The sequence below is a fragment of the Nicotiana sylvestris genome, chromosome 10 (assembly GCF_000393655.2).
Source record: "Nicotiana sylvestris chromosome 10, ASM39365v2, whole genome shotgun sequence".
Classification (NCBI taxonomy): Eukaryota; Viridiplantae; Streptophyta; class Magnoliopsida; order Solanales; family Solanaceae; genus Nicotiana; species Nicotiana sylvestris.
The window spans coordinates 159,282,205-159,307,901 of record NC_091066.1 but is presented as its reverse complement, the minus strand read 5'-3'; the positions used below and the strand labels follow the sequence as shown (position 1 = coordinate 159,307,901).

At 39.3% G+C, this 25,697-nt stretch overlaps 1 protein-coding gene across 1 annotated transcript; it reads right to left on the bottom strand.

Moving 5' to 3' along the window:
- Nucleotides 1-6,638: 6,638 nt before the first annotated feature.
- LOC104224221 (putative defensin-like protein 298) lies at nt 6,639-8,610 on the bottom strand. The gene is made up of 4 exons (XM_070160753.1): nt 8,523-8,610; nt 8,171-8,314; nt 7,232-7,360; nt 6,639-6,923 (listed from the first exon to the last, which is right to left on the bottom strand). Exons 1-4 carry the CDS (start codon nt 8,578-8,580, stop codon nt 6,790-6,792), a joined length of 465 nt encoding a protein of 154 aa, XP_070016854.1. The 5' UTR covers nt 8,581-8,610; the 3' UTR covers nt 6,639-6,789.
- Between the last annotated feature and the right edge of the window lie 17,087 nt (nt 8,611-25,697).

Sequence of the window (25,697 nt, the reverse complement as noted above, 5' to 3'; positions counted from 1 at the left end):
TTAGGACTATCTACTGCTTTCGATTGATAGAGACAAACACGACAAGAAACGTAGTTGCTATAGGATATCCTTTTAAAATAAGAATGAGATGAGCCTCGCCGAATAAAAATACAAATTGCGGGGCCCTCAGTAAATACTTGTTTTAAATTACTTAGAATTCAGGAGGGCCGCTTAGTGAATTTCGTGGCCTTCCCAAAAATAATAACGCGATAGTCTTTTTAGGCGCGTGTTTAATAATTTACTTTCTTAAAACTTGGGGTGTGCATTTCATGCGACCCAAATCCAAATCCCAAAACGTCAAATAAGATATGTTCCGGATTGTGGGTGCATTTCATGTGACGCAGTCCAAAGACATGTTTTAAGCGACGTTCACATTCCTAATAATAATAATTAATAAAGTGGTTAAAAGATAAAATTTGCACATGGTTCATAATTGTATTAAAAATCAGATAAATAAGCCGAATATAACAGTTGAGCGACCGTGCTAGAACCACGGAACTCGGGAATGCCTAACACCTTCTCCCGGGTTAACAGAATTCCTTATCCGGATTTCTGGTACGCAGACTGTAATATAGAGTCATTATTTTTTCCTCGATTCGGGATTAAAATTGGTGACTTGGGACACCCTAAATCTCCCAAGTGGCGACTCTGAAATAAATAAACAAATCCCGTTTCGATTGTCCTTTAATTGGAAAAACTCCCCTGCGCCTCCCGGGCGCGGTCAAACACTTGTTAAAGTTCATGAATAAAAACTTGCCAAAGTTGTTTCATACAAAACATGTGTATTCCTATTTCTTTCATCGTATTATAACACCATTATGAAGTTGAGACGTCTTCTTCATTAAGTGTCGATAAAATAAAAGGGCCCTCTTTTATAAGCCTCATGTTAATAAGTCATGAGAAGAATCATAAAGCATTTTCAAAGGATAAAAATGCTAAACTATTCTATAAGTCCTAAATAAGTAAGGAAAAGGCAAGAATAGAACACATTGAAGTACTAACAAAACTTCTTAATATAATTAAAAAGACTAAGTAGAAACTTAGTCAATAAAAGTTTATACAAGTGCCCCATTATGATAACTGGGGACTTTCACCAAAAAATCCCTTAAAAACTAAGGGATAAAACCATCATCCAATTGAAGGGGTTAGCACATCAGAAGTTGCAATATTAAAATAGTCACTGAAGGGGTTGGAACAACAGAAGTTGCAATCTCATTTTCACGGGCAGACACAGGCACGGTAACAACTTCTGAGGGAGTAGCAATAGGAGCGATTTCAATTGGGCCTAGAATGTTAAAATCGCCGAGGGAAGCAAGAGTCATGGGAGCTTCAGCTTCCATGGACTGTGTCATAGAAGTTTCACCCTCGGGGGCCGGAATTGCAACTCCAATTGCCGCAGTAGTCACTTCTTCATTTAAAAGCTCTTCTGCCCCAGGAGTTCCAAGTGCAGGAGAAGGAGTATCAACTGGCTGTTGGCTTTTTTCAATAGTGTCTAAGACTTTGGCTAATTCAGATTGCAAATCAAAGTTTTCTTGAGTAGCTTCCATCAAAGCATCACGGCGAGATTTTAGAAAAGCCCAACTTACCTCTATGTTGAAGTTTTCCTCAAGAAGTCCATACTCCCTTTCCCACATAGCAATATCATTATTCAATACCTAGTGTTCAGCTAAGTGGGAATCAAGGGAAGCTTCAAGGGAGGCATGAGAACTCTTCAAAGCATGTATCTCGTCAGAGGAGATCCTTAAGTCAGCCTGAGCTTGAGTCAAGCTTTGCACTAACTCCCCTGCATATTCTTCTTTCTTCGCCACAAGTGCCTTAAGCTCTCTGATTTCTTCATTAGCCTTTGATAATTGTTCTGAAAATGAGCACGCCAAAAGCTCCCTATCTCTTTTAAATTGGCCTGAAGAAGCCTTGGCAATTGCTAACTCAGAAGTCAAACCACGCTTTTACTGCTCCAGGTGATTTTTACTTTCTTGCAACTCCTCTATGGTCCCCTGAGCATTCTCAAACTGCTCCTTCCAGTTTGCTGCCTCAAGCTGGGTTTCATTGGCTATTCTTCTAGCCTCAGAGATAGCCTTCGCAGACTCTCGATCCTTCTTCTCTAGAGTGGAGATTCTTCCCATTAACTCAGTACCAATAAGATTAGCCTACAAGGGAAAGGCATCAAATGTGAGAATATAGAGAGATATAAAAAAAACTAGTAAGTTAAAAGAGAAATACCTTCAAGGTAGAATGAACTATGTCATTCATCAGAGTCAAGCAACTGTGGCTCTCCATCTCCTTCTTCTCAATATCTTCGATTAGAGGCTTGAGTCAAACATCAGCTCCACCAGTCTTTCTCAAAAGGCTATGATTGGCAGGAACTTCAAGAGTAACACTTCTCATAGCCATACCTCTGTTTCTAGAACCCGCTTCTGTATGCGGAACAGAGGGAGGGGAAACAATGGAAGGAGGAGTAGTAGAAGAGGTAAAAACAATGGGAGCTGTGGGATCCAAAGCAGGGACAGTAAGAGCAGATATGGGAACCAAAACAGGTAAGGAAACAGGAGTTAAAATAGGCAAAGAAATACTCGTGGTTGTCAAAGGAATAGAAGGAATAGAAGAAATGGGAATAGAAGAAGAGAGGGGAGTTTCATCAAGAACTGGTCCAAACTCTCCACTCTCAAAACCACTAACAAAGAGACGTCGAATTGATTCATTAGAGCCTCTTGGGGTGGTATCCTCATCAGAAAGGATTTGAACAGGCTCAGAGATAGAGGCTCGAGCAAGAGGATCTTCAACTTCATCTCCATAAATGACGCGTCTCCTGGCTCTTGGCCTAGCTATCAAAGAGGTATTCTCTTCTTCTTCATTCTCAAAACTTTCTTCTACGACTTTTCTTTTTGATAGTGTGGCCCAAGTCTTTTCCAAATCAAGAGAAGCGGTTGAAGACGCTCGAATGGCAATGGCTACCTCAGCTGTCATACCCCTGATACCAAATTCTGATAAAAAAAGGGATAAAGAATTAAGATAAGAAAGAATTCAATATACGGCAAAGCATAAGGAAATACATACCATGGGTCTTTACTTTCCAGCCATTCAAAAGAGAAATTGATTTCCAAGTTCTCGCCTCCATAGGCACAATCTTCAAAATTTAATCTACCCAATCACGGAAGATAGGAACGTGTTCCACATCTCCCATGGTTGCTACAAAAAACCAAAAAGAGATGAGATTAGAAGGGAAATCAAAATTCTTAAAAATAGATACGGTAAGAAAAAGAAAAACTTACGTGCAAAATTCCACTTCTCAGGGAAGGGAATGTTTGTTTCGCCCAACAAATCCATCGTACGAACAGCAACGTAACGACAATACCACCCTCGATCCTGGTCATCTTCGGGGTTTACCAAAACTTTTTTGCTTCTTACAGTCAAGGTAAAAACTCCATGGCGGAATAATTTGGGGTGGTATAGGTGAATAAGATGGGAAAAAGGATATATACGTATATAATAGCAACCGTCAAGCAAAGAAGTGTAATGATGGAAAGCCTATAATAAAGGCAACTATCGCTTCGTGAATTTAAGGGATGAATAAACCTTGGAAAAAGGCTGTAGAATTACAAAACCAATCGGAAGGTGACACGTGTGCAGAGATTTAAATAGAAAAGGCAACTGGGGCGTCAGTACTATCATAGCATTGATTACAGCAAAACAAAATTTCCTTTTTGTGAAGGTCCACTTCCCAAATATTTAATGGATAAATAAATGGAAAGTGGGGGGACTATCTGTATTGGGAAAAAACTGAGTCTGAATATTGAAGATGACGTGTCATGACACGTGGACTGGTCAAAAGGTCAAAACGCAAGAAATAGCTAAGAGGCACGAGCGACAACAGATGGGGGGGAAAGAAAGCAACATAGGTGTGGACCATTACTAAAATAGATACGAATCTTGTACCTATTCGAGTCATTTAAAGATCAAAGATCAGAAGAAGTTGAAGATACGAATCTGATGACGTAAAAGAGTCTAAATACAGCATTAACTGTCAAATACGTTAGAGAATTTGAATTGAATAGAAATGATTGTGTAACGTTTCTTTTAAATATCATTTATTGCTCATAATTGCCTCATTAAGACAAAGACATTATATCTTCTCCTTGAATCAACTATAAAAGGGGAAAGACTCAACATCTTTAAGGATACGAAATACTATTGAGATCTTACTGAAATACAAAACTATTTACTGTTTTGCCATCATTCTCAAAAACATTTTATTTTCGTCTCCTGATTATCAGTAACTCGAATTTCTTTTTAGCTTTGACCAAAGACTCAGATTTTTGGTTAAACACACCCCTTTATATAAAATGGCACCCTCCCGCTCCAAATACTTTTAAACTCAATATTGATGGATCTTGTTCACCGGACAAAGGAAAATATGGCATTGGGGGTGTTTTCTGCAACAGTCAGGGCAACTGGATTTTAGGCTTCGCAGGGACAGCTCAGGAGGGTACTCCAATTCATACTGAACTACTTGCATTAATCATGGGGCTCAAAATTGCAATACACCGCCATCTCACACCACTTGTCATTGAAACGGATGCTCATGCAATACTAGGCATGTTTTCTTCCCCAGTTATAAAATTTACTAACATAATTAGTGATTGCAGGTTCTTGCTCCAACAGCTGGATAGCCCACCCATACACCATATACACAGAGAACAAAACAGTGTGGCAGATAAGTTAGCATCGTATGGAGCCCTCCAGTTAAAGGAAAAATGCCGAATTTTTGGACAATCACCACCTTTTGTCAACTTACTCTTCCATCAGGATCAACAAGGCATTTACAAACAACGGCTTGTTAACAATAGTACTAGGGTTTCTAATCTTTTGCTCTCTAGTTCAACTAATGTATGTAATACTACTATTTTCTCGACTAGTTTATTATCTCATAGTAATAGTTTATAACCTGATGCCTCTTATGCATCAACTATCTAGGTGTAATGTATAGCTCTATATTTTAAGTAATATGCATTATCTTTCCTACCAAAAAGATAGGTTTAAAATATGTATTAATAATTAGGTCAATTATTAATAGTTGAGCGACCATGCTAAAACCACGGAACTCGGGAGCGTCTCACACTTTCTCTCGGGTTAACAGAATTCCTTACCCGTTCTTCTGTGTTCGCAGACTTTAAAACAGAGTCAAATTTCATCGATTTGAGATTTAAAATAATCGATGACTTGTAAATCGTGTGTGCGTTTCACGTGGTGCGATTCACAATGTGTACAAAAACAAAACGAGTGCGCGACTTCGCGGCTTGTTCAAACAAATTCCATAAATATTAAAAGCGGTTGGTTGATAAAAATGACCAATAGGTTTAAAATATGTATTAAATAATTAGGCCAATTATTAATAGTTGAGCGACCGTGCTAAAACCACGAAACTCGGGAGTGCCTCACACCTTCTCCTGGGTTAACAGAATTCCTTACCCGGTCTTCTGTGTTCGCGGACTTTAAAACAGAGTCAAATTTTCTCGATTTGAGATTTAAAATAAATCGGTGATTTGGGACACCATAAATTATCACAAGTGGCGACTCTGAAATTAAATAAATAATCTCATTTCAATTATGTTACTTTAATTAGAAAAACTCCATATCCCCTCGAAAAAAGGAGGTGTGACACGCTCCAATGTGTATACAATGATAATGTTGAACTGTAACCAAAGGTAGAAAGGTAAATGAACATTTTCGTAAATATTTTGACACTAATTCATAATCATGTGAAATTGTCATGGCCGGTTTTCCAACCATGCCCAATGACCCCTTGACGCGCCCCATGGCGTCGTGGCAAGCCTTCCAAGGCCTAGCGATCATGGAAGGCCCCGTGGTCTTGGTCGCGCCAAGTGACAAGCGCGTATGTGCCTAGCTATGTCACCCCATCGATAGTCCTCACCAGCACCCAGCCGCTGGCAAATACCAATAATGTCACGCGCAGACTCTTTTGCTAAGGACAAAGTTGCTGCTAACGAACCTGCTTCTACCTTCTAAGAATCTAAGTCCTTTTTATTGTAAATATAGAGTAGTTTTACTTCGTGTATTTCCATTATGTCTTTCTAGCTTAGTTATGACAAGTCTTGTAACTTTGGTTTATTTATTTTTTTAAGCATTATTAGGGAAAATCAAGTACTCAAACTTTCAAGTAAGTAAGCAATTCTCTATATTGGTATCTCTCCCCCTCGACACTATATTGGCTTTCTGTAATAGCTTCATTAATACAATCAAGCTATCTGTCATTCTCATTCTCTTTTATATTCTCTCAATTGCTCTTGACATTGATTTTCTTGTACGGCACTAATAATCTCGTCTAGCGTACGAAGGGGACTCCAGCTGACGGATAATAACCACATGAACATCAGTTACTTAACGTTACGTCGCCCATCTAAAAAAAATTTGGAAGGCGCCGTTACAGTGTAACAGTATACATGAACTGAATGATATCAAAACCTTTCATTCTAGAGGTGCAAAGTTCATACTCTCAGCCATTTCCCCAACCCTGAATATTGGACCATCCAAAAAATATAGTAATAATATTTATAAAAAGAAACATAAGATGTAAAACAAAAAAAAAAACAATTTCTTTTTCTAGTTATAATCCAACCAAGTAATGAAATTTCATTGCTATTTATTTCTTCAAGTAAACATCATCGAATTAAATACAATATTCATCCGCCAATAAGGAATTTTATATTCTTAATAACAAATTAACAATGAAGACTATTAATATACTTGGCTCCAAAACTGCCACCATCATGACTAATGGAGTATTGACCCGAGTTGATCACTACAAATGCATCCCCCTTCAACACAAATTGGAAACCCAACTTTACATTTCAGATCACGACGACAGTCTAATGTCGTCTTACACATGATCTTTTCTGTCACCACATCTGAAAATTACAAAACTCGTTAGCATTTTAGGAAAAGAATTTAGTTACAATAAGTTGCTAATATGTGACAAGTAAAAGATGCACAATGCTAAAACATTAGGTGCGACGATATATGCTATTATCATCAGTTGAAAGAAATGTTTTATAACCTTTTAATCATGGGTGGATTCACGGTGTAAATCATGGTTTATATGAACCCATGATCCTCCAACGATATCAAATATATTATGTACATAATTTGCCAAAAATAACTTATCATTACGTGATGGCACCATGATCAAAAACGGCAAAGGGAAGGAAGGAGGGACCTTTATTATTGGTGGAATGTGTCTTGAGAACTAAACATACGCAACTCCCTTCAACACAAGTTGCAATCCCATAGTCACATGCTATTTGACAATCTTCTCTACACTCACATGTATCTGTTGTCACCACATCTGAAGATCACAAAACTAGTTAATATCAATGATAAATTTTTGAAGGACTTAGATACATACAGAAGTGGCAAAATGATTAAAAAAATAATTAATCACCCATATAATCTATTAAAAAATAGGTTGGATAATGAACTTTTTAAAAACGGATCAAATATAGATAAGAATCATATTATCCATTTAGAAAATGGATAACCAATGGATAACTAATGGGTCTAACTTTTATATTTGTAAAGCCTCAAATTAGGGTTTCTCAAGTTAGGGAGACTATGAATTCCCCCAAAAGTGATCATATGCAAGAAATTATGGATACTATGGTTACCCATATCATCCGTCGGTTAACCCACTTTTTATCCGTATTAAATATAGGTCGGATCGGATAATTTATCCGTTTTTTCATTATCCATTTTCAGCCCTAATCATATCCAATCCGACCCGCCCGTTTGCCACTCCTAGTTACATGTGTTACCAACATATGAGAAGTAAAAGGTGCTTCATGCTAAAACGACCATATATATATCACATGTGACTTTAATTTACGAGTTATTATACACCATTTGACTTCTTGGTGCGTTTATTTCTTTATATTTTGAATTCCAATGAAAATTATTGCTCCGCCTCTGTGTGTGTCATCAACATAAGCAAATGTATCCTAGATCTACTACTTCATGTTGTTTGAATAAATTTCGTCAGTTGAAAAAAATCTTGTGTAACCTATTATAAAATCACATGATCAAAATTTGCTAATATTATAACTTAATTATGTGTCACTAAGTGATTGAATATGAGAAAGATAAAGAGAGTGAGAGGAACCTTTATAATCAGCAGAATATGCCTTGAGATCAGCTAAACATACGCACATCCCATCAACACAAGTTGAAAACCCAGATTCACACGATAAGCTACAATCTTCTCTAGTTTGACATGTTTGTTGACATGTTTCTACTGTAATCACATCTGAAAATAACAAAACTCGTTAACATGTACATCATATATTTTGGAAGACTTAGATACATTCTGATATGCTCGTGTTTTAGGCATATATATATATATCTATATATATATTATATGTTAGATATATATATATATAGTTAGATTCTGATTGTATAAACGGACAGACGGGGGAGGGGGGTTGGAGGCGGGGGAGGGAGAGAGATAGACTGACCGCATAAAATAAGCAAGAAGGAGACTGCCAAAAACAAAGTCATCAAACTCTTGGCCATCTTGTGTAAAAGAATGTTTTTTTAAAAACTTTAGAGTGCTTTTTTACCACCATATTATATAATATCTAGTTCACCAATAACCTGCTAATTTTTTTTTCTAAAGAGAAAGTTAATTTAATGCCATTCCCAATTAGGAATTTTCTTTTTTAAATGTCAAATCATGAAATTTGGTTAGTGGATCAAATAAATTCTTTGAACTATGGAAGGTAGTCAAAGAAACATGTCTAGTAGTTACAACATTACCATATATATCAAGATTTGATGCATTTTGTTAAATGAATCTCCTGTAATGCAATTATTATTTTGGTTTCATTCCAGCTGGGGCTGCCCATCCTTAATTCTTCGAAAAATTATTCTGTATAATTAGGTAAATTTTTTAAGCAAATATACTATATGTTTCTTGACTTTCTTTATATATTTAATTCGTTATATTCTACTCCTCTTTGTAAAAAATCTAGCACCAGCACTGTATATAGACTCTCTAATTATTAATTGCTAGTATTAAATTATTTAATTTTGTGTAAACACGGATAGCGTGGTAAGTATTTACTGTTGAGTTTTACCTCTACACAAATCTCTTCCCCCCTCTTGCAAACCCTAGAATTTCCAAAGACCAAAAATCTTAACTTCTCCATTCTATGATACTATTGAATTGAGGTGTAACTGAGTGATTGATTGACTCATGTTCTTTTCATGAAATGAAATTTATTTATTAGGAGAAGTGTTCCGTTAAATAACATATTGTAAAATTTATTTATTTACATATTTCTTCTATTTTTAGATGGGTATAAAATATCAAGACACTGAAATGTAAGCAGAGGTAGCAAGTAAAACAATATGAAAACAAATCTAATTCATAGCGATTCAAATTAGTCGAGCTGCAAAGCAGACACCAAAATCGACTGAATTTTTTTTTTTTTGTTTTGTTTTGTTAGAACTGTAGGTGTTTGGAAGATATAGAAACTTGAAAAAAATAATATTATATAGTTGCTCTCAAAATAATAATCGAGAAATATATACTTTCTAGTATTTGTGAGCCATGGAATCATGTCAATTCATGTTATACTTCGGGGTAATACATACCCATGTCGTTGCCAAAGTCGTAAATGAGTTCCAACGTTTATTGGATGATAAGTTTAAACCGTAATAGAGAGAACAAAAAGATTACAAAGGACTTCGTAGAGAAATTAGTGGGGTTTGAACTTTTTGGTGAATTAGTATAATTTCAATTCCTTAAAACGTGGGATGATGGAGTGTTTTAAGGGATTTATTAAAGTGGAAAGAGAGATAATTTAGTTCTTTAAAAGGTAGGATTTATTTAATGGTATATAATGATAGTAAAAGATAAAAAAAGTAATGAACTTTTATAGAGTATACAATATCAGAAATGAAGTTCGGATGAAAAATAGGAATATGATTTAATTAGTAAAGATGTGAATCGCAAGATTCATTGAGTACACGTTTTAATAATTAAAGCTACATTTAAGGGATATTATCCCCTTACTAATAGTGGTTGTTACACGCATAAGATTCTCTATCAAGATATGCGATGTAATTTCTTTATGAGTATGCATTGTAACTTTCATAGTTAAGGCATAGTAAGTAAAGAGATCTATAGAGGGCTATACATCATTATTTTCCCATTCTTTTGATTACATAGATGATAGAGAAGAAAAAAATTATGAAGGACTTCATAAAGAAATTACTGGGGTCTGGACTTTTTGGTGAATAGATATAATTCCAATTTCTTAAAACGTGGAATGATGGAGTGTTTTAAGGGATTAAGTTGGAGTGATAAAAAATTTAGTTCCTTAAAATGTGAGCTTTATTCCAATTCCTTATAATGTGGAATGTTGGAGTGTCTTAAGAGATTTATTAAGTTGGAGTCAGAGATAATTTAGTTCCTTAATGAAACGACCCGGCCGGTCGTTTCATGAGTTATCACTCTGTTTCCCCTATTTCTGCTTCTTTATGTGTTGTTCAGTTGTATTATGTGGTATCGGGTTGGTTGGTTCGGGTTCGGAGTGGTTTTTTGAGAGGAATGAGACGCTTAGTCTCTTTTTGGGAAGCTTTAGATGGAAAAGTCAACCGAAAGTTGATTTGTGAGTAAATGTTCTCGGAACATAGTTTTTATGGTTCGGATCTCTTCGTGATGTGATTTGGTACTTAGGAGCGTGTTCGGAATGTAATTTGGAGGTTTGTGGTAAATTTAGGCTTGAATTGGCGAAATTGAAAATTTGGCGTTTTCCGGTTGGTAGTAAAAATCTTGTAATCAAAGTCAGAATGGAATTTCAAAAATTGGAGTAGGTCCGTTGTATAATTTATGATGTGTATGCAAAATTTTAGGCCATTCGGAGTTGATTTGATAGATTCCGGCGTCGTTTGTGGAATTTGAAAGTTTCTAAGTTCTTAGGCTTGAATCCGATGTTGATTTGATGTTTTAATGTTGTTTTGAGTGATTCGAAGGCTCGATTAAGTTTGAATGATGTTATGAGATGTGTTGGCATGTTTGGTTGAGGTCCCGAAGTCCTCGGGTGAGTTTTGGAAGGTTATCGGACCAAATTCTTGGTTTTGAGAATTGCAGATTTTTCTGGTGTTCTGTTGCAGAGATTTTTTCTTCGCGTTCGCGAAGGGATGTGGAGTGAGGCTGGAGAGTTGCTCTTCGCGTTCCCAATATTGGTTCCACATTCACTAAGGTTGAGACAGAGTGTGCATCGCGAACGCATGAGTGGAGTCGCGTTTGTGAAGAGGAGTGAGGCAGTTGAGGACCCCAGGTCCTTGGCCTACGCGTTCGCGAGGTGAGGGTCGCGTTCGCGAAAGCTTGGGCTGGCGAAGCATCACGTTCGCATGGCAGTGTTTGCGTTCGCGAAGAGTAAAGCAGAGAGGCAGTATCGTTTGGTCTACCCGAACGCGAGAAGGGGGTCACATTCGCAAATAAGGAGATGCCTGGGCAGAATATATAAAAAAAACCATCTTTGCGATTTTTAGCCCATTTCTCACCATTTTTGAATAGTTTTGAAGCTTTTTGAGAGGATTTGAAGAGGGATTCAAGGGATAACAATTGAAATTAAGGTTGTTGAACTCAATACTTGAATCTATGGTGATTTCTATCTAATTAGACATGAAATTAGTGGGATTTAAAGCCTAATATTGGAGAATTAGGGCTTGAAATTGGATAGTGTAAATTAGGGATTTGAGGGGCCATTTGAGGTACGATTTTGATTTTCTTGGTATGTATGGACTCGTGGGAGGATGAGGATTCTATTTATGTAATTTTGATCAGATTCTGAGACGTGGGACCAAGGGTTGGGTTTGGCCCATTTCGGGATTTTTGAGTTAATTTGATAATTTTCACTTGGGATTTGTTTTTTTAGCGCATATTAATAATATGATACTGATTTTTGTTAGGTTTGGAGCATTTGAAGGCTGAGTCGAGAGGAAAAGGCATCGCGGACTAGAGTTCGGACCGGATTGAGGTAAGTTATGATTGTAAATGTTGTCCTGAGCGTATGAAACCCCGGATTTTACACTGTTGTGCTACTTTGAGGTGACGCACACGCTAGATGACAAGCGTGGGATCATGCACCGTTGTGGATTTGTGACTTGGTCCGTCCCATATGACTGTTAAGTTGCGTATTTAATTAAAACTGTTTGATATCATTGTGTTTTGGAAAGTATTGCTATGCTTTGTGCTGAATGCTATATTTGGACCTCGTGCCAACTATTTTGGACCCTTATGGGGCTTTTTACTACTATTTCTCACTATTTTGACTTAATACATGTACTCAGTGATGCTCTATTTTACTGAATTCATAACTCATCCGTATTTACTCCATTTTGATACTTTAAATAATATTTTGAGTTGAACATCATGTTTTACTGTTACCGAGTGGCTTGAGAGGTTTTTGACTGAGTGAGGCCGAGGGCTTGTATTGTGAGGATATTATGGGATCGGGCTGCATGCCACAGTATGTTGTACTGATTTGTGATATATGAGAGGTCGAGGGCCTGATTTATTATGTCACGAGATGCCTTGTGATAGCACTTGGGCTATAGGAGCCCCTCCGGAGTCTGAATACCCCCAGTGAGCACTGGTACACAGTGTGAGTGATGTGGTTGATCCATATTGTTGCCCGAGGGGCTGATTACGAGTGACTGTGAGGTAGCCCGAGGGGCTGGTTCTGTGAGGTAGCCGGAGGGGCTATTTACGTTTATATCCATTTTACTCACTATTTTACCACTTGTCGAAACTATTAAAAGATGTTTTAAAAAGGTTTTACTGAACTGATTTATTTTTACGAGTTAATTGATTTTCTGTATTGTTCTGGACATATGTTGCTTTGCGGTAGTGCTATGACGTGGAATCACCTGTTTTCTTACTGCTCATCTGTTTTTAGTTTTATTACTTACTGAGTTGGCGTACTCACATTACTCCCCGCACCTTGTGTGCAGATCCAGGAGTCTCAAGACGCGATAGTGAGTGCTGATCAGTCTTCCAGCAGGTCTCCGAAGTTGGCTAGGTAGCTGCTTGGCGTTCGCAGCCATGCACTTCTCCTTCTTATCTTACTCAGATTGTCGTAGTATTCTATTTTCAGACTATATTAGCCTTTCTTGTTCTTAGACGAGTTTGTAGTTGCTCATGACTGGTGACACCCCGATGTTGGGCTTGTGTTATATTTCTGCACTGCTTATGTACATATATTATGGGATTTTAGTTAATTAATCGCTTAAAATGACTTATTATGATTTCCTGGTTGGTTTTAGGTTTGTGTTGGTTGGCCTAGTTTCATGATAGGCACTATCACGATCGGGTTAGTTTTAGGGTCGTGACACTTAAAATGTGAGATTTATTTAGTGGCATATAATGATATTAGAAGTTTAAAAGTAATAAACTTTTATATAGTAGGTATACAAGGTAAAATAAAAATTTCAAAGGTACATGGAGTTAACTGGCATTGACAATGGGCATACCGTGTAGATTTCTCAAAGAAGAATAGAGATATAAATTTGAACATCTTTTTAGAATACTTTGACATGTGGAATCACGAAACTAAATGATTATAATTCAATTGTACTTTCGGGTATTACAAAATATTTAAATAGATCTTGTTAAATCATAAACTTGTGAAGATATAAATTGTATAGGGTAAAATCAATTCGTATTAAATACTTGAATAATGGGGCGACACGTGAAACCGAAGACAAACAGAAAACAAGGCAAGTGGAAACCAAGATCGGGGACAACTGTTTCGATTGGCACCGGTGTAACGACCCGACTGGTCGTTTTGAGCAATTGCATCCGTTTCGGCAGTTTGAGGTCACGAGAAGCTTCATATTATGTGTATCGACTTGCATGCATGATTAAATTCAGTTTTCGGATGATTCGGAGTCGAATTGGAAGAAGGAATCTAGTTTTGGAAGCTTTAGCGGTGAGAATTTGACTGGAATTTGACTTTTACGTAAATGGCTTCGGAATAAGTTTTGGATATTGTCAGCATCTTAGTATGGTGATTTTGGACTTAGGTTTGCGTCCGGAGTCAGATTTGGAGGCCCGTAGGGTAATTTGAGGCATTTCGGGAAAAGTTGGAGAAGTTGAAGTTTGAAAAATGAAAACGTTTGACCCATAGTTGACTTTGTGATATTGGGGTCGGAATGCAATTCCAATAGTTGGAACAGCTCCGTTATGTCATTTAGGACTTGTCTACAAAATTTGACGTCATTCCGGGTTAGTTTGATTGGTTTCAGCACGAGTTTTCGAAGTTGAATGATTTGGAAGTTCATAGTTGGATTCATGGAGTGATTTGAATTTTCGGCGTTATTTGATAGGATTTGAGACCCCGAGCGAGTACGTATTAAGTTATAGAACTTGTTCGTGTGTTTAGACAGGGTCCGAAGGGCCTCGGGTGTGTTCCGGGTGGGCTACGGGTCAATTCCTTCGATATTTGAATTGTTGTTTTCTGCTTTCTGGTGTTCTTCTTCGTGATCCGAAGTGTTGTTGTTGGCTACCTCGAAATCCTTCTCCGCGTTCGAGTTCAACATCCCGCGTTTGCAAGGTCTTTCTTTTCCCTCATCGCATTCGTGTTCCTTCCACGCGTTCGCATGGTTATGCCTTTTCACTCTTCGCGTTCGTGTACTAATTCACGCATTCACGAAGAGCAATCGTTGGGCCATCAGACTTTTCCTCTTCGCATTTGTGAATGTGTTGTCGCATTCGCGAAGCACATCTGGGCAGCCCTCATCTTTCCTTCTTCTTGAATGCGAATATCCTTCCGCGTTCGTGATGCTTTAGCATCTGGGCAGAATAAATAGTACTCTATTCCGAGGGTTTGCCATTTTTACCATTTTTGGAGTTCTATAGCTCGATTTTGGGTGATTCTTCGTGGGGTTTTCATGCAAAATGATTAGGTACATGTTCTTCACCTAGAATTGATTATATTCTATGATTTTATCTTTATTTTTATTATTTAAATTGTGTTTTGGGTTGAGAAAAATGTTGGTTTTTGAAGAATATTTCTAAAATAAAAATCATGATTTGAGGGACCAAATGGTATCGGAATTTGATAATTTTTGTATGGGTAAACTCGTATCGGAATGGGTATTCGATTTTTGTAAAATTTATCAGGTTCCGAGGTGCAGGTTCGGGGGTCGACTTTTGGACCGATTTTTAGAATTTGATAACGATTGAGGCTTTATGATACGAAATAGTTTCTTATGTGTTCTATTTGTGCTTTGAAGTTATTTTGGTTAGATTTGAGCCATCTGGAGGTCATTCCACCTAAGAAGTTTATTTTAGAGTATCGGTCTATTTTTTTTAGGTAAGTATCTTACCTAACCTTGTGTGGGAGACTTCCCCTTAGGATTTGAGTCCTATATGCTAATTGTAATCCGTGCACGCAAGGTGACAAGTGCGTGCTTGGTCTTATTTGTGGAAAATTGCCCTTTTAGGGTTCTTAGATCCTTATGTTCACTAAGTGGGAAGTTGTTCTGATATGATTGGGTTTCTTATTTGCTAGTTTCACATATACATGCTCTATACGATGTTGTTAGCACCTCTTTACCTCTTACTTGTTATTTGACCCTTATTTGCCTTAATTGAAGATTTCCCTCCTTATTATTTTGTTATTTCTTAATTGTGAGTTCCTCTATGATCCCGTGCAAATATACTAGATGTCCAAAAATTGTTGTGGTTGCCTTTGTAGTTTTCACGTGCCTTACATGTCATGTTGTTTTTGTAAAGATTGTTGTATTCCTTTGATTTTGGCATACATAACCTCTCTTGATGGCTTCCATAATTGTCATTTAAGAGAGGCTTGATCCAGGGACCTTGTTCTCTAGGAATAACTATAAATAGTGACTTCATCAGCCATGGTAAGAGGAGAAAATTTCTGACAAACTTATGCTACACATTATTCTAAGCTCAATAAATATTTTATTATTTGTCTATTGATATTCCTATTGCTATCTTCGGTTGTTTTGCTCCCAAAACCAAGTTGTTTATTGTCTTATCTCGATTTTAATGCTAAGTCTTGCATTTTATTTAATTTATTTATTATTTTGGGAACAAATTGATTCACTTGTCTATAAAACCATGTCATAAATTCAACTATAACGTTTTACGGGTAAGCAGTTTGGCGCCCACCGTGGGGCTTAGACATTGCGTAATTGAGTTGATCTTTGCATCTATAATTTATTTGATTCTTTGTTTCTTAGGAAAAAAACCGTAAAACATTGCAGATAACGAAACATTGCACAAAATATTAAGGCCTAAGGAAATCCGCCTCAACACGAAGATACGATCAGTGATACCCACAATGAGGAGGATGTGGCCATGCCAGACCATGGCAGGAAATATCCATGACACATACGGGAGGCAACTCCTGACGATGCTGAAGACAAGCATGCTGCAAAAACGGTGAGAATCCTGAAAGAACTACAAAAGGCTATCATGGGCCACCTCTCACGGTAAGACCAGACCTTGACAGAATTGAGGCAAGCATTGTCGGGGACTTCCAACAACGCGAATAGAAGAGGTCTAGTTCCTCCTGGTGCTCTCGAAAATCAAACAACACAAAAGGTTGACCCGAGGGGTGAGGCTAGCTTCGTCGGTGCCGAGGGGAACGACTACCGATCTGTAACAATAACGTAAATGATCCCTTTAAAATCAAGCTCATGCAGTTTATGAGGGAAATAAAAGTCTGAATGGACCTAATTCAGGGTGCACCGCCAGTGTTGAAAGGACCAGACTCGAAGAAATACACCTAGTTGCCATTCAAACCGAGCATGACACTGGAGCTAATCCCAAAGCAGTTCAAAATGCCAGACATACCAAAATATGATGGAACTTTAGATCCTCAGGAGCACATCACCACCTATACAACGGCGGTGAAAGAATACGACTTAGATCCGCAGGAGATTGAGTCAGTCCTGCTGAAGAAGTTCGGGGAAACCCTCACAAAGGGGGCCCTAGCATGGTATTCACTTTTATCCGAACACTCAATAGATTTCTTTGAGATGCTCGCATATTCTTTTACCAAGGCCCATACCAGGGCCAAGAAGGTACATGCCCGAAAAGCCGACATATTCAGAATTATGCAAGGAGAATTCGAATTGCTGTGAGAGTTCGTGACCAGATTTCAGAAGGATAGGATTCTACTACCGGCCATGCCAGATGAATGGGCAGCTGAGGCATTTACTAAGGGGCTGAACCCGAGGAGCTCCGATGCTTCTCGAATTCTAATAGAAAGTCTTCTCCAGTTTCAGGCAACAACATGGGCAGATACACACAACCGCTATGAGTCAAAGATAAGAATAGAGGACGACCAGCTCGATTTCCCAGCATCAACCAAGGGTCGGAATCGAGAAAAGGACGAGGAGAAGTCGAAGGATGATCTCGAGGATCAATGCCTCAGCTGCCCATTCTCTACCGATAGGAAGGCTGACCGTTGCCATAATAACAGATCAATACAGGACAATGAGATATCAGACTCCCAGGATTCAACCTACCCCAGATTGTCCGAGTATAATTTCAATGTCAGCGTGGTGGACCTGGTATCGGCGATGAGGAACATTAAGGAAGTACGGTTCCCAAGGCCGATGAGATTCGATCCTAGTCAGATCTATGGTGTGAGTATCATGGAACTAACGACCACCGTACATGAGACTGTCGACATCTATGCGAAGGGTTGCGACATTGCTAAAAAATGGCCATCTCAGAGAGTTCTTAAGCGACCAGGCTAAAAATAACTATGTCCGCAACTGGGATAACGCATAGACCTTGATGATAGGATAATATCCTCCTCGACTAACGGTCAACATGAATTTTTAGGGGAACGAGATTAATGGTGTAACCTTTTCAGCAGCAAAAAAGACAAAGGTATTGGTGACTTATAACAAAAGGCTATGGAAAGTCGCCGAGGATGATATCACCTTCACGGAAGAGGACGCCGATGGACTCCTACTACCACACAATGAAGCCCTTGTAATTTCTCTCAATGCTTTAGATTTTAAAATTAAACGTGTTTTGGTGGACCCAGGAAGTTCAGCAATTTCATTCAATGGAGAGTACTGGAGCAAACCAAGCTAACCAAAAGCATCATTTCAGCCACAAAGCTCCTCGTTGGGTTCAACTTAGCAAGTCTGAAAACCCGATGGGAGATCCTGCTGCCCACAAACACCGAAGGGGTCATAAAGACTACCTTGTTTGAACTAGTAGACGATGACATGGTCTACAATATTATTCTTGGCAGACCATGGCTACACGAGATGAAGGCTATGCTGTCAACGTATCATCAACTCTTGAAATTCCCAACTTAAGAGGGAATTAAACAGATAAGAGGAGATCATTTGGCGTCAAGGGAGAAGAATGTGATCTCGGTTTCCAGCAGAGAAGGGAAGGAACATGCAGCATAGCAATTACAGGAACTAATGCCCGCTTCCAAATCAAACGAAGTCGGTGAAGGGGAGGAGCCGTCGGAATCCTATTAGATACCAAGATATTTCCAGGTACCGGAAGAAACGGACGTAACCAAATCCACGATGGAAGAACTCGAACAAGTTACATTATTCGAGAAGTTCTTAGAGAGGAAGTTCCAATTGGGGACAAGATTAAACCCCGAGCTCATGTTAGGCTTTATAAAATTTCTTAAAATTAATTTTGATTGTTTTGCATGGTCTCATGTGGATATGACAGGTATTTCTCTAGAGTTGTCCATGCACAAGTTAAGCTTGGACCCCAACATCCCTCTGGTAAGGCAAGACAAGCATCAGATCAGTGAGATCAGAAACAGGTTTGTCAAAGAAGAGGTAACTCGATTGCTTGATATCGACTCCATCCGGGAGGTAAAGTATCCCGACTTGCTAGCTAACATAGTAGTAGTTCCGAAAAAGAATAATAAATTTTGCATATGCATAGATTATAAGGATCTGAATAAGGCATGCCCAAAATACTCGTTCACATTGCCAAACATTGATCAAATAATTGATGTGATGGCCGAGCACGAGTTGATGAGTTTCCTCGATGCCTATTCCGAGTACAAGCAAATCAAAATGAACTTGGAGGATTAGGAAAAGACTTCGTTCATAACAAACTTTGGCACATATTGCTACAATGTGATGCCTGTCGGCCTGAAAAATGCCAGAGCCACTTATCAGAGGCTTGTGAACAAAATGTTCGGGAAAAAAGAGGGAAAACAATGGAAGGTTACATAGATGATATGACGGTTAAGTCTTTGAATGCAGGTAACAATATGAAACACCTCCAAGAAACGTTTTACATTCTATAGAAGAACAACATGAAGCTTAACCCAGAAAAGTGTGCATTCGGAGTCGGTTCTAGTAAATTCTTGGGATTTCTGGTATCACAAAGAGGGATCAAAGTCAATCCCGACAAAATTAAAGCCATCAAGGACATTCCCGACCATCTGTCAAATGTGAAAGAGGTCCAAAGGTTAACTGGAAGACTGGCCACTATAAGTAGGTTCATTTCCCGGTCTTTGGAAAAATGCCATCACTTCTGTAGAAGAACTCCTTCGAATGACTCCAAAATGCCAGCAGTCCCTAAAACACTTGAAAATGTATTTATCACGCCCTCTGTTTCTATCAAAACCAAAGGAAGGCGAGCAGTTGCTAATTTACTTAGCGGTCTCAGAAGTAACGGTAAGTGTCCTTCTTGTCCGGGAAGATCAAGGTACGCAATCTCTTATTTTGTTATATTAGCAAAGTTTTAACGGGAGCATAAACTTGCTAACTGCACCTCGAAAAACTAGCCTTAGATCTTATAGTCGTCGCTCGAAAGCTTAGGCCTTATGTCCAATGCCACCCGATAGCTGTAGTGACAACTTTTCCCCTACGGAATATCCTTCACAAACCTGAATTGTTGGGTAGACTAGCCAAGTGGGAAATTGAAATGATTGAATTTGACATAGAGTATAAACCTAAGACTGCGATCAAATTGCAAGTTTTGGCTGACTTCGTGGCCAATTCCAATCCCGGAATGCTGCCTATGGCCACCAAAGAAGCGATTATGGTGTCGAAAATGACATTAGGAGTTTGGACCTTGTCGCAAACAAAGCTTCCAACGTGAAAGGGTCCGGGCTAGGGGTAATACTAATTACGCTCTTGGGAGAAACCTTGAGGCATGCCATAAAAACCGTTCCCTTGACTAACAATGACGCTGAGTATGAGGCTTTAATTGCAGAACTTGAAGTAGCCCGGGGACTAGACTCCAAGGTTATTGAAATCAATTGTGACTCTTAGCTGTTGGTAAATCGGGTATACAGGATCTTCAATACCAAAGAGGAATGCATGCAATAATATGTGGAAAAAGTCTAGACTCTACTCGCGCGATTGAGGGAATGGTCAATCACCCACATACCGAGAGAAGAAAACACAGAAGTAACCCACTGGCTAATCTGTCTCATCTACGAAAATGAAGGGATCAGATTCTGGTACGGTCGTATAGATTATGCATTTAGTAGTGGATGTGAACGGTTATCATGATGTAAATGCGACCAATTTGGTCTGGGACTGGAGAAATGAAATCATCGACTATCTTGAGCATGGCAAACTGCCCGAAGATCCATATGCTTTCTGGGAACTATGCACCAAAATAGCTCGTTACAGCTTTGGGGGAGGCTAGTAGTATAGAAAGTCTTTCCAAGGCATGTGGTCCTAATGTTTATGAGCATGTGAGGCTAACTACGTCATAAGAGAAGTTCACGAAGGGATGTGTGGAAATCACTCAGATGTGGACTCATGAGTGTTAAAGTTAGTTAGGGCAGGATTCTATAGGCCCGGATTGAACAAGAGGCTAAGGCGCTTGTTCAGAAATGCGGCAAGTGTCAAGGCTATACGCCGTTAGTACACCAACCGACAGAACTAATGCATTCGTTATCATTGCCTTGGCCATTCATGAAATGCGGGATGGACATAGTCGATCCACTTCATTGGCTCTCGATAAGGTAAGATTTCTTTTGATTTTAACTGATTACTTCTATAAGGGGGTTGAAACTTGTCCTTACTAGAAAATTGGCAAGCGCAAAGTGGTCGATTTCCTGTGGGATAACATAATTTGCAGATTCGGAATACCAAAGGAAATGTCCAACAACAACAGGACACAATTTATAGTAGCAAAGCTCATAAAATTCCTTGAATACTTGAAAATCAAAAGAATTACATCTTCGCCATACCACCCTAGCACAAATGGCCAAGTGGAATCGACAAATAAGGTGATTATTCAAGATCTCAAAAAGATATTAGAAAGAGCCAAAGGAAAATGACCCGAAAGAGTTACCATGAGTGCTATGGGCATACCGAACAACGAACAAGTTAAGCACGGGAGAGATACCTTTCTCTCTCGTATACGGAGGAAAAGACCTAATCCCGATGGAAGTGGGAGAACCTACCATGAGATACTTTCGAGTGGGTGAAGAAGCAAACAACAAACCGTTGCTGGTTAAATTGGAGCTGCTTGATGAACTCAGGGACTTGGCAATTATAAGGATGATAGCCTCGAAACAAAGAATGGAAAGATACTATAATCAAAGAGCCAATATCCGTTATTTCAAAGTGGGAGACTTGGTTTTGAGAAAAGTGACTCAAAATACTCGAGAGATCAATGCAGGAAAGTTGGGTTCGACGTGGGAAGGCCCTACCGTATTTTAGTTGTCACCAAAAAAGGATCATATGAACTAGAAAATCAAGATGGAGGAAAATTGCTGAGCAACTGGAATATGGCACACCTTAAAAGGTATTATTGCTGATGAGCACCACCTACACTAAACGTATATGCTACAGTCTTTTTCCCTTCGTTCAATTTTTGTCCCAATTAGGTTTTTCTGGCAAGGTTTTTTACAAGGTAGCAACGAAAAGCATACTACGAAGGAATCGCCATTAATAGATATAATACCTTTAAACAACAAGGTATGAAAACAACAAACTACTAGGGAATGGTTAGATAGTCTTTGGCTCGATAGCAAAGTTCCTAACGGGAAACAAAGTTTTCTATCGGCCGCTGGGGTGGTTAGATAATCTTTGGCTCGGTAGCAAAGTTCCTGATGGGAAATGAAGCTTGCTATCAGACCAAAGATTATCCAACCATTCACTAGTGGAATCTTCAAAGAAGCAAGACATCGAATTCTCCAATTCGTATTCTTCGCATTCGAACACTGGGGGGATTATATGAGAATACGACAACCTGATCAGAAATCAAGATTACAAAATTAACAAGATTGTATCTTCGGGACCGAGAATTGCATGGCCAGCCTCGTAGAAAATGAATGCTTATGTACTTTTGAAAATGGAAGGAATAAAGTAAATTCCCTTAATTTTATCTTGTTTCTTGGACAAACATAGAATTAATTTTATCTTTTGAAAGTTAATCAAGTACTTCAAATTCTAGTGCTAGAATGAACAGGAGACATCCTCTTCTAGAGCACCATAAACATAAGAGGGCCCTCTCTTATGAAACTCCCATAGTAAAGGGTTGTTTTCTGAAGAGTTTACGTCCAGAACCCAAATGCTATCGGGGAAAAATGCATCTGAAGCCCTGCATAATTCGACACAAAAAAGTAAACTTTGCGCAATGCTTAGACGAAAAGCACTTTTATATAACAAATGTGCCAATCAGCACGGTACAAAAGTATAAAATGAAAACAACAAAGGGAAAATAAAGAAAGAAAACTAAACTAATGCATCCCCGGAATTCAGGAGAAGAGAAGCATTTGCGCCTTTAGGAGAAGTAGGTGGATCTGCCGTCCGCTCGGGATCTTGGTCCTCCTCATTATCCCCTTCAAGTTCCTCCTCAGTTCCTGAGAACTCGGAATCGGAATCGAAAGAGCCAGTTGCATTGAATTGAGACGGGAGGCACCTTCGAGCGGTTGACTCCAGTTCTCAGGCCTTGGCGATCTCGGTGTCAAAGTCAATGACGTTCGCTTTGGCCTCTTTCAAGGTTTTTCTCCTCATGCCTCACATAGAATGTGTTTTCTCAATAGTGAGGGAATCCGCTCGGCATTGGATCTTTGATTTAAGCCGATCAACCTTGGTCGAAAAGCTATCCGACTCGGATCTTGTGTTCTAAGGCTAAGATCAAGGTCAGAGATAGTGGAGATATGAACCTTATTGTGTTCCATGACCCTCTTGTACTTCTCCCCCATCTGGGCACGGTTCTCCTCAGCAGCAACAATTTCTTTACCTTTGGAGTTCAAGGCTTCCTCCAAGTTATTCAATCTCTCAATAGAGGCAGCCTAGTGCTCGGTAGCAGCAAGTATAGTGTTTTGGTCCTCAGACCATTTAGCCCTTACTTCTTGAAATTGCACATTTATTTGGGAGGCCTATTGGCTAAGGGCCATCACTTCTTGCTCACTCTGCTGCAATCGAGCCTCCAACTCACCTGTTTCAGGAGCTTGTGCTTCCAATGCCGGGAGGCAAGCAACAACTTGCTCCTTCTCGGCCAATAGTTGATCCCGCTCGTACGTAAGCTTCTCTTTATCAAGGATCAACTTTTGAAGGCCCTCGAAAGCAAGGAAGTTGACATGCAAAGAAAAAACCCAGGTTAGAAATCCTGTCATAACAAGTCTAGAAAGAACAAACAACAAAGAGAATGAGTATCATACTATTTTGCATTGTGCATGGCATTATTTATCATACACTCCCGAAAACGAGAGTGTATTTTCTTATTGTATTCCTCTAAATCTAGCGGCTTCAGGCAATTGGCGAGTTCCACCGGCCAAAACAACAAATGACACTTGGTAGAGACCGAGAGGGAGACACTTCTCCTCCAATATGGATTTGCGGAGGGGAACGAATAGTTGTGCCCCAAATTCCCATGGTATGGGGACTGGAAGGATGCAGATCCTCCTCTTGGGTGTTTACAATTGGTGAGGGTGATGTAGCAGTTGCTGGTGACGAACGTATGACCAGCGTAAAAGGAGATGCAGATAATGGCATTGTTAGTTGAGAAATAGCTGCGACAAATGCAATGCTGGTTTTAGGTTACTCATAAACCAAAGATGGAAGAGGCCTGGTACTCAGCCTCATAGTACCAGGAGCAACAATTGAGGCTCGAAAGCAAGAATTGGCATTCTCCACTAGGTCACACTCTCTCCAGAGCGCTTAGGAGTCGTCCTTAGTTGGTGTTATAAGCTCTTTAGATTGAGTATTCTGCTAAGCTGATAAAGGTCATTGTCTCCACTATAGGGAAGCTCTTTCATCACTGGCTTCCCCATCATAATCAATCACTACAGTAACTGTGGCTGGCTCGGGCACTGTGTTCTTCATCTTTTTATTTTTTCCCTCAGGAGAGGAAAAGCGTCGCTTTTTTGGTTGCTTTCTCTTCGGCTAGGGACTCCGAGAAGGAGCACTTGCACTAGAAGCTGATCCGATGGTGCATGTTCGGGTGAAGGCCTCCTTCAGCAGCCTCACAGCCTTTGCGGGATCAACCAAAACATCCTGCTCAGGAATGGTAACAGAGCCCTGCGGAAGACCTGAGTTCAATGAAAAAAGAAGTTAACTAATTTTCTAATACACAAAAATGAGATAAAGTCAAGATTAGTTTTGTGAGCCAACTTACCATGATTTTGGGCCTTCAACCCGTATTTGGGGGGCCAGTTCTTTCCACCAGTGGGTCTCAGGTGTGGTAATGTCCAGAATCTTTTGGACCCACTAGTTTAAGCCTTCAACCCTTTATGGTGTCCACTGAGTTGCTGAAATAGTGAAAAGAGAACAATCAGTAACAACATAAAACAACCTTTTTTAGAGAAAGGAAATACGTTGAACTTACGTGTACGAGTCCATGACTTAGGGAAAGATGGAGTTGTAGCCGGGATAATATCCCTGGTGGCAACAACAACGAACCTCTCCATCCATCCTCGATCATTGTCGTCATCCATGCTGGCGAGCAAAGCGTGGTGGCCACATTTACTAAAGTTTATTACTCCCCCATGAAACATCTTGGGGGAGTAGAGGATCATATGCGAGCCAAGGTGAGCTCTTCCTTCATCTCTTGGCACAACCACCATAGACAGGCTACCGTCCACCACACAGAGAGGTCTAGTTGTGCCAAGTAGACTTGATACCGGTGGCAGAACTCCAAGATCACAGGGTTAAGTCCCCTGCTCAATGAGAATGGGACCAAAGTGAAGGGGTTAGTATAAACGTACGTAGAACCCTTCTTAGGAAACGTTACTCACTCCACGAGTTCGGGAGAGATGATGTTTAGGTCATGGCAACCACAATCCTCCTTCACAGAAGGAATGCAAGAAGAACGAATGGAAGAAGGGTACACGCCAATAGCCCATGTACAAGAGCTTGTAGAAGGAAACTTCTCTTCGAAGTCCTTGACTGTGCTGAGTCTTCTGGGAATGATGGTGCTCACCGTAGGAGGGGCAGCATCATGGGTGCTTTCTTTGTTTTTTTAGAGAACTTGATCTCTTGGAGGAGGAAGCCATGATTAGCAAAAAGTAATAAGAGTTCTTTGAAAAAAAAAAAAGATTAAAGAAGAGTGAAAACAAGAAAGAGTTGAAGGCAAAGAAGTTGAGAGAGTTTGAAAAACTGTGAAGCATAAAAGAGGAAGAATGAGGTGAATAAGTAAAGAAATAGGCGGCTAAAATTGTGGCCATGAT